This window comes from Saccopteryx bilineata, chromosome 7, assembly GCF_036850765.1.
Source record: "Saccopteryx bilineata isolate mSacBil1 chromosome 7, mSacBil1_pri_phased_curated, whole genome shotgun sequence".
In the NCBI taxonomy this organism is placed as follows: Eukaryota; Metazoa; Chordata; class Mammalia; order Chiroptera; family Emballonuridae; genus Saccopteryx; species Saccopteryx bilineata.
In genome coordinates, this window is record NC_089496.1 from 102,878,290 (window position 1) to 102,887,223 (window position 8,934).

General features: G+C 54.0%; 1 protein-coding gene across 1 annotated transcript; it reads left to right on the forward strand.

Annotated features, from left to right (window-relative positions):
- The first annotated feature begins 2,092 nt into the window (after positions 1-2,092).
- KCNK18 (potassium two pore domain channel subfamily K member 18) lies at positions 2,093-8,670 on the forward strand. Its single transcript, XM_066240392.1, is given in 8 exon segments — positions 2,093-2,264; positions 2,267-2,311; positions 4,686-4,740; positions 4,742-4,809; positions 7,858-7,934; positions 7,936-8,260; positions 8,263-8,518; positions 8,520-8,670. Coding segments are annotated over 8 exon segments (1,149 nt in total).
- The last annotated feature ends 264 nt before the right edge of the window (positions 8,671-8,934 follow it).

The following is an 8,934-nucleotide window of genomic DNA, read 5'->3' on the forward strand; positions in this document are numbered from 1 at the left end:
ATCTTTAAGCGGGTTTACAACCAGATTACCTAAATCCACACATAAATTAATTCACAGATTAAAATTTTCAGGCTTCTGAGCCCTGGTATGCTCCTACTTCAGAGTGGATACATTAAAAGGGTAAATTACACTATGCCCAGATTGAACTTGTAGGTATTAAACATCTTATGCAAACACAATATTTTTTTCCCTTTTTATGAAGGTAAGATTTACATAACATAAATCAACCATTTTAAAGTAAACAATTTGGCAGCATTCAGTATATTCACAACGTTATGTAACCATCTAGCTCCAAAACACCTTCCTCATCCCAAAAGAACATTTCAAACCCTTGTATGTAGTTGGTCCTCGTGCTCCCTGGCACCTGGAAACTACCAATTTGCTTCCCACCTCTATGCATTTACTTATTCTAGATAGTTCATAAAGATAGAAGCATACAATACTTTTCCTTTTCTGTCTGGCTTCTCTTACTTAGCATAAGGTTTTTGAGGTTCATACACATTGTAGCGTGTATCAGCACTTCACTCCCTATTATAGCTGAAGACGATTCCACCCCACAGAGACCACATTTTGTTTATCCACTCGTCCACAGATGGATGTCTGGGTTGATTCCACCTTTTGCCCACTGTGAATAGAACTGGTGTGAACATCTGTGTACAAGTATTTGAGTCCCTGTTTTCCATCCTTTGGGGTGTATATCTAGGAGAGGAATTCCTGGGTCATACAGCAAATCTGCATTTAACTTTTTGATGAACCGAGTCTCTAGAATGATGTGTCACTAGGAGGGGAAGATGACCTGCTTTCAGGCTCTGACAGTTCCTACCACCTCCTTGCTTATTCCCCTGGTTCTGCCGCAGTGAGTGAGCTGGCCTGGGGTGACTCTGCTTGGGGTGGGGCTGGGGGTTTCTGGGACAAACACCTCTCAGAGAATGTCTTCTTGCCATGCATAGCAGCCACCCAGGAGGCCAAACTAATCCAGGTGAATACATTGAAAAGTCTCTTCTGATATCACATCTGCTACCATTTCATTGGCCAAAAGTCACAGGGCCAAGCCCAGCCTGAATGGAGAGGGAATGTAATACTCAACTTCTCCACTGGGAGGCACTGCAAAGTCACATGACAGAGGGCAGGGTATGGTTCAGGGCAATAGAGGCGAAGAATAAGGACCCATCCCCAATGAGGCCTGTTATTTCTTTGCAATGGGCTGGGCTTACTTTAACTACTTAATTTACTTTTCCTATGTCATATTTACATAAAAGGTAGTTATGGCCTTGATGCAAATGGGTTTGTACTGTGGAACGATTGTAGTTAGAGAACTCGAAGACCACAGCGCTAGAGCGGCCTAGCATCCTGCCTGCCGCCCTCTGCTCACCTTTGAATGGATGGGCGTTTCCTAACTATTATAAACTCAGATTTCAGGGGAAAAGGAATCTAAGCAGAGATTTCAAAGAGACCCTGAGTTCCCCTCTCAGTCCCTTCTGCAGGGTCAGGGGAAGGAGCGTGTGGGCCCAGGCTGGCTTCCTGGGAGAGGCGGCCCACAGTGAGGCCATGACAAGGGTGGGTATACTACAGGGAGTGAAGAATTGGGACCAGTAATGAGATCCACAAAGAAGAACGGCCCTTTGTACACTCTGGCCAGACTAGTTACTATGATTACTACCTGTCCAAGAGACCAGGTACCACAGACAAAGCTCAGGAAGGACAATCAATATACTAAAAACCAAAAGTCAGAGTTGGAACCTGGAAGTCAAAACTGCAGCTAAGGGATGGGAGAGGCCAAAGCACAAAGAAACCACCAGGCCCTGCTCCCCGAGCCCCCTGCACGCGCTCCTGGAACACCGCTGGGCGTCAGCCGGGTGCATCAGTAGTAGTTTGGGGCGCTGGGGGCGGGGAGCCGTCTGTAACTCGGGTGAACCGAAAGCGCTGAGTGCGGGCTGCTCCGAGTCCCGGAGGAAGTGCACGCCCCGCCCACTCAGCGCAGGAGCACTGCCATCTCCGGGCACTCCCACCCCCTCCTGCTCTTGGCGGGGCCTCGGCGCTCCTGCCTCCTCCACAGTACCTCCGGTCCTGCATCCTGCGAGCTCCTGGGAGGATGGAGGCGGCAGGGCCGCCCCAGGCCAGGAGGTGGTACCAGGAGGCCCTAGAGAAGCTCCTCCCTCGCCTCTGCTTTCTTTGCTCCCTGGTGACCTACGCGCTGATGGGTGCCCTGCTCTTCTCAGCTGTTGAGGGAGGCCAGGACCTAGGGGCAGGGGACCCGGAGTTCAAGGGTTTCTTGAGAAGCTCTGCGGCCTCTTGCAATGCAAGGGAACCGGTAAGTGGCTCACCTGGGCAGGGTGGGTATCTTCTCCATGGGCAGAGGCAGCAGCAGAGAGCCCAGGGCTCCCCTGCCTGAGGCGAGGTGGCAACTGGGAGCCCTCTGCGCCTAACCTTCCCATTCCTGCGCTTCCCCTCTCTGAGCCTCGGTCTTCTCCTCTGTAAATAGGGAGAATAATGGCCTCTTAGGGTTCTTGTGAAGAAGATAAAAAAAAGCACTGAGCGTCCAATAGCTGCTCTGAAAAGTCCAACTCCCTTCCCTTGGCCTCAGCTTCCGGCCTCGCCCAGACCAGCAGGCTCCCGGGAGGGGGGATTGGAGAGGTACGGGGAGGTGCGGTGGGGTGCAGAGGGGACCCGATCTGGGGCTAGGAGCTCCTAGGCTCATCTCCAGGACTCTGTCCCACCCTGTGGTTCAGTCCAAATTGGGTTTGGACTGCCCTCCCCAAGATAGCAGCCTGCCTCTGCTCTCCGTCTTCTGTTTCAAACAGCCCTTTCTGTTGTGGGACTCAGAGGAGGAGGGAGGGAGTGTGAGAAGGCCTGGGGACCTGGCTCTAATCCTTGTTGCTCCCCAGCTAGCTGTGTGATCTCAGGCAAAGCCGTTGCCCTCTCTGGATCTAGTGTCCTAAACCAGTGGTTGGCCAACTCATTAGTCAACAGAGCCAAATATCAACAGTACAATGACTGACATTTCTTTTGAGAGCCAAATTTTTTAAACTTAAACTATATAGGTAGGTACATTGTTATGAACTTAATTAGGGTACTCCTAAACTGGCCTGTGCTAAAAAACTACTTCAATCGGATTGAGCCACATGTGGCTCACGAGCTGCGGTTTGCCAGCCACTGTCCTAGACAGAAGGGGGCCCACACTCGCAGGGACCCTGTGGGAAGCAGATGAGATAATAAACATGAAGCCTCTTGGAAGGCTTCTATATGTCCCTGTTGGACATCATTTGTATTTAGTCACTTTACATCTACTAGAGACAGGTCCTTTCAGCTGGGGCTGACTATGGGCTGGGGTCAGAAGGCAGTCTCCCCTCCGTGGAGACAGACACATGCCTGCTCAGCCAACCTGGGAGGTGACTTCTGTCACTGCTGCTGCTCAGACACTCGGAAGCAGCACTGGGTCGAGACTATTAACAAGTTCCAGGCTTTCCAAACCTGGCCATGCCTCAGAATCATCCAGAGAGCTTGTCTAAAATACACCTTCCCAGGCCCTTCCCCCAACCAACTTAATCATGATCTCTGCAACTGGGAATCTGATTTATAAAGCGTTTCCCAGGTGATTCTGATGCACAGAACGGATTGGGAACACCGAGCTGGTCAGACCCCGTTTGCTACCAATTTCCAATGGAAATGAAAATACTCAGTAAGTACTAGCTAAGTACAGATGCCGTGCCAAAGGTTTTCCATGCACTTGCACACTTAATCCTCACACCAATCCTGGCAGGTGGGTGTGAACTGTCCCCTTTTACAGATTAAGAAACTGAGGTACTGAGAGTTAAACAGCCTGCTTAAGGTCACACACTAGAAAATGGAGCCAGGGGCTCAACCCAGGTATTGGGGTCCAGAGCCTGAGCTTTTCACCACCACGACATAGTGCCTCCCTGATGGAGAAACTGAGGCTGAGAAAGAGGCCGCCTGTCTGCAGCTATAGGAACTAGTCAGGGTCAGCGCTGAGCCTAGAATGCAGGTGTCTGGATTCCCAGGCTGGTGCCCATTCAAGTGAGAAGTGAGTTCCTGCTACGTGCCAGGCTCTGTGATATCCTCTTACCCCCCCCCCCAGTACAGAGGGGTGGACCCTGGGATGCCAAATCCCACTGGATGCCAGGCCAAAAGAACCATCTGAAAACCTCCTCGAGACCAAAGGGCTCCCAGAGCTGCTTCTGCCCTGTGGCCCAGACATCCTCAGGGGCCGGTGCCCACGACCCTGGGACCATCACCAAATCCTTCGGGCTTAATGACCTCCAGGTGGGGATGCCTCCGGCAGCCATATCACAGCCTGCTTTCCACAAAAGCCTTTTGCTTTCAGTTTACAAGAAGCCCGTGAGAGAGAGCAGAAGTCTGTAGCCACTTTGCAGGGGGCAGAAATGGAGGCTCAGTGAGTTCAGACAGCCCCAGAAGGCCGCACAGCAATCCCACGGCTGAGCTCAGCTGGACCCCCGGGGCTTCTGCCGTGGGGGCTCTCTGCAAGCCCTGGAGCAGGACCTCACTGCAGAGGTGCTGAAAAGCAGGGCTCCGAGAACCAAGCTCTGGGGTTGTTGGTGCCACAAGGTGGGGGCCTGCGGGTCCCTGAGGAAGACTCCCCTGCCCCTAGGTGGGCCTGCCTTGAAGGGCGGAGCCCTCGCCCTCACTCTGGGCATTTCTTTCTTGAGTTATGGAAGACAGGAAGCTGGGTCTCAGGAAGCTGCTGCCCAAGGCGAAGCCAGCGGTCTAGCAGGCCCGCAGGCTGGTCCTTCCTGAGCTCGTTCTTCTGCTGCAGGGTCATCAGCACCGTGGGTGAGTGCAAGGGCAAGGCTGGGCCTGGCAGAAAGAGCTGGGGGGGGCGGGAGGGGGGGCAGGGCATGCTGGGGACCCTCGGTGAAGACGCCGGGGTGTTCAGTCACTTCGTGTGGGGGGCCTACCCCGTGCCAGGCCTACTGTGCATGGGTGGGCCTGTTCCAGCTCAGGGGCACAGCCGTCCCTGCGCTGGCCCGTAAACGTCTGTGTGGGAATTAGAATGGAGTGCCCTTCCTTCCGGTGGGTGCCGCCCGCACCTGGGTCTAGACCCCAGAGAGCAAGGTGTGAGCTGGAATTCAGCCTCGTCTTGCCCCTTGGCTGAGTGCTCGTGTACAAAATGCCATCTGTCAACAGTTCCCGCCAGCTCAGGCTCACGGACCAGACAGAAGAACCCGGGGCCACCACCCGTGGTCAGCGTGTGATGTGCGCAGGGTTTTGTGGGAGCACAGAGTTGGGGTGGCTGCCCCCGCCTTGGGGGAGGTCCGAGAGGCAGGACTCAAGGCTCCCTGGAGGGGATGACAGCCACAAGAAGTTGGAGAGAGGGAGTGGGAGTCACCAGGGTGACGGAAGGCGGGACATGAAGAGGGTACCCCAGGCTGAGAGAACCGCATGGGCAAAGGCCTGGGAGCCAAAGAAGTGCCAGGCATTATAAGGAGGTGATGTTAGGTCGGCATGAAGGGGGTGAGAGAGAGGAGGGACCAGACCGCAGGGAGCCCCTGCCAGCTAGGCTAAGGAGGGGGGTTCATCCAGAGGGCAGCGGGGAGCGCTGTCCAGAGAGGCGGATCAGAGCAAGGGGGCTGGGCTGAGAGTGTGGGGTCCAGTTTGGACTTTTTCTCCAGAACTTCAGGGCATTGAGCTGAGGCAGCGTGGCTAAGCCTCAGCACTCCTGCGTCTCGGACAAATGATTCTTTGCTGTGGGGGTCTGTCCTGAACATTGTAGGGTGTTTAGTGGCCTTCCTGGCCCGTGTCCACTGGATGCACCCACCTCTTCCCCTGCTGTACCCACCAGGTGCAACAACCAGAAGTGTCTCCAGGCATGGACACAGTTGCCCCTGTGGGGACCCACCGAACTAGTGCAATGGTTATCAAAGTGTGGTCCCTGGACCAGTAGTGTGTGCGTCACTCCAGGACGTGTCAGAAAGTCAAGGTAATTCTCAGGCCCCATGCTAGACCTTCAGAGTCAGAAACACTGGGTGTGGGGCCCAGCAGAGCTATGTTTTAACAGGTTCTCGAGGGTGATTCTGATGCCCACTAACGTGTGAGAGGCACTGACCTGATGCAACTTTGTCCTCAGCCCTGGCTACACATAGAACCACCTGCATATCTTTTATAAGCTCCCCTGCTTGGACCCGACTCCATGCCAATCAAGTCAGAATCTCTAGGGACGAGCCCAGGCATCAGCCTTTCCCAGAGCCCTCCAAGGTGATTCTAATGGGAGTCCAGGCTGCGAACTACTGATCTAATGGAAACGCATTAGCCTGGTTTAAATTTCAAGAAAGTGATACTACTACCCACACTATAAGTCAATTAGGACATCGGGCTGTCCAGTAATTACCACTAGAAGAGAGTGTTGGGGAAAGTTCTGCATTGCCTGTAAGTCAATAATGGTGTTGGAAGGTCCTGCTGGCATTGCTGCTTCCTGCCCTACATCTCTGGGTCACCCGAAATGCACCTGGCCTTGATGCTGGTGAAAGGGACACCTGACAGGTGTGACATCGGCCAATCCCCAGTCGTTTCCACTTGGGTCAGCCCCCTTGGGTTAGAGAGTGAAGAGCATGGGTTATTAAATACAGCCTAAGTGGGGTGGGCTGGTCATAGTGGAATGTAGCAATGCGTCAGAAGAAACGAGATGGTTTTCCATTACGCACTTCAGCATTCAATAACTGGGCTCGTTAATACAGCCCCTCACTGGGGCTGGGTGCTCTCTGGGACTTGAGTCCTTGGTGCCTTTTCTAGAATGTGGCATTTGTTCTGGGCTGTGAACATATCCCACCCATGCAAAGGTGGGCTTAGCAAATTATAGATAAAGTTTCAAGGCAGCCACAGAGACTTTATCTATAATTTGCTAAGCCCACCTTTGCCGAGGAGAACACCGGGGTAGGCATGTTTGGGGGAGATCTTCAAGGGAGGGGTACACACTCTTGTTGGCTGTGGGCTGTGTGACCCTGCCCAGGTCACCTGACTTCCCTGTTCCTTGTCCATTAAATGTGGTAATAATGGTGGTTGCCAACATTAGGCGTTTTCTATGCAAGGAATTTTGACTCTAAAAGGCACTTTACTCTGTAAATCCCATAAGAAATGTGATATTCTTTTCTTTAAAAACAACAAAACATAAAAATCTGACCCTGGGTGCTCATCCTTGAGGCTGGGGGATTTCTACTGGAGAGTGTCTTCTGACTCCCCTAGAGGTCCATGAGAACTGGGGGCTTAGGCAGTGTCTGGAAGACAGGGTGGCTTGTCCATGGGCCCTCATGGCCACTGTTGACATCCTTAAGGGCGGATGGCTCTGTGGGGCCCGTGACAAGCTTGGGCATGGGGATTTTCACTGATACCCAAGGCTGGGGCTCCCCCGGGACTCCATACTTGGGCCTCTCTGAGCTCCTGTCCCCACAGGAGAGGCTCCAGGATCCCTCCCCTGCTCCGTTCACGCTCAAGAGGTCTCTCCACACCCTCCTCCATGGCCAGAGTCAATTGCTTCCTTTGCCAGGATGGCCGTGGTTTTAGCACTGGAAGTCCCATATTCTGGGAAAGCCCTTGGTCCTGAGCACACTGGGCAGTCGGTCATTCTATCCATGGCCCACCTCTGTCACCCGTCTCCCCTCCCCCTTAGATCCCTCACCCACTGTGGTCACCACAGTGGTTCTGGGCCCTCACTGAAGCCTGGATGAGAGGCTGTCCTGTTCCCTGTTCCCAGCGGCTCCCGCCCTCCCCGCAGTGACTTCTGCAGTCTGCTGTCCCTGCGGGGAGGGCGGGAGCCGCTGGGGACAGGGAAGGGGAACAGGGTCACGGAACCCCTCGCACTCTCAGTGAGCCCGCGCTCTTTTTCAGGATACAGCCACATCTACCCCGTCACCCCGCTCGGCAAGTACTTGTGCATGCTCTACACACTCTTCGGCATCCCCCTCGATGGTTCTGGTCCTCACGGACACAGGCGACATCCTGGCGACCCTCTTATCCACGTCTTACAGTCTGTTCCAAAACCTCCCCTTCCTCCGCCCTCCCCTGGCCCAGCGTGGCTGCCGACTGCTGTGCAGGAGAAGGCTGGCTACCAAGCCCAAGGACCAAGCTGTCCCCAGGATCGTCATCGATGCCCCAGAGGAGCCCCTGGGCCCCAAACCTGGCAGGTGTACCTCAGCCCCAAGCGGCAACATGGAGCTGCTTGAGAGGCTTCTGGACAAGCGAAATCAGACACACGGGCCCCGCCCCCGCGGCCGTGGGAGGTGTAACTCTTGTCGAGGAGGCTCTCCTGCTCCATCGTCAGCAACCTGGATGAGGTGGGCTAACAGGTGAAGAGGTTGGACATGCCCCTGCCCGTCATCGCCCTCCTTATTTTCGCCTACATCTCCTGCGCAGCCGCCATCCTCCCCACCTGGGAGACACTCCTGCGCTTCGAGGATGCCTTCTACTTCTGCCTCGTCTCGCTGACCACCATTGGGTTTGGGGACACCATTTCGGAACACCTCCACTTCTTCCTGTTCCTCTCCCTCTATCATCATCGGGATGGAGATTGTTTGTATGGCTTTCAAACTGGTGCAGAACAGGCTGATTAATGTCTACAAAAATCTCATACTGTTCTTTGCAAAGGGAAGCTTTAAGACCCCGCTCGAATGGGCAGGACTCCCCATCTCACAGGCGGCCTGAGCTGGTCCCCTTGTGCTCTGGGGGCCGGTCCCCTTGTCCTCTGGGGGCAGTGTAGTTGAAATATGGCACTGCAACCTGCCGTCTAAGGCGTTGGGGCTTGGAGACAAATCCTGCACGAGGGCTGATTTTAGTTTTGAGGCCCCGCAGAAACGTGGCCAATGCCCTTTGTATCAGGACATGAGAGAAAAACTGTTACCAATTTATTTCCCTGTCTTCCTACAGTTTGAACTTTGTGCTAAATTAAAACCTTCCTGAGCTGACCCC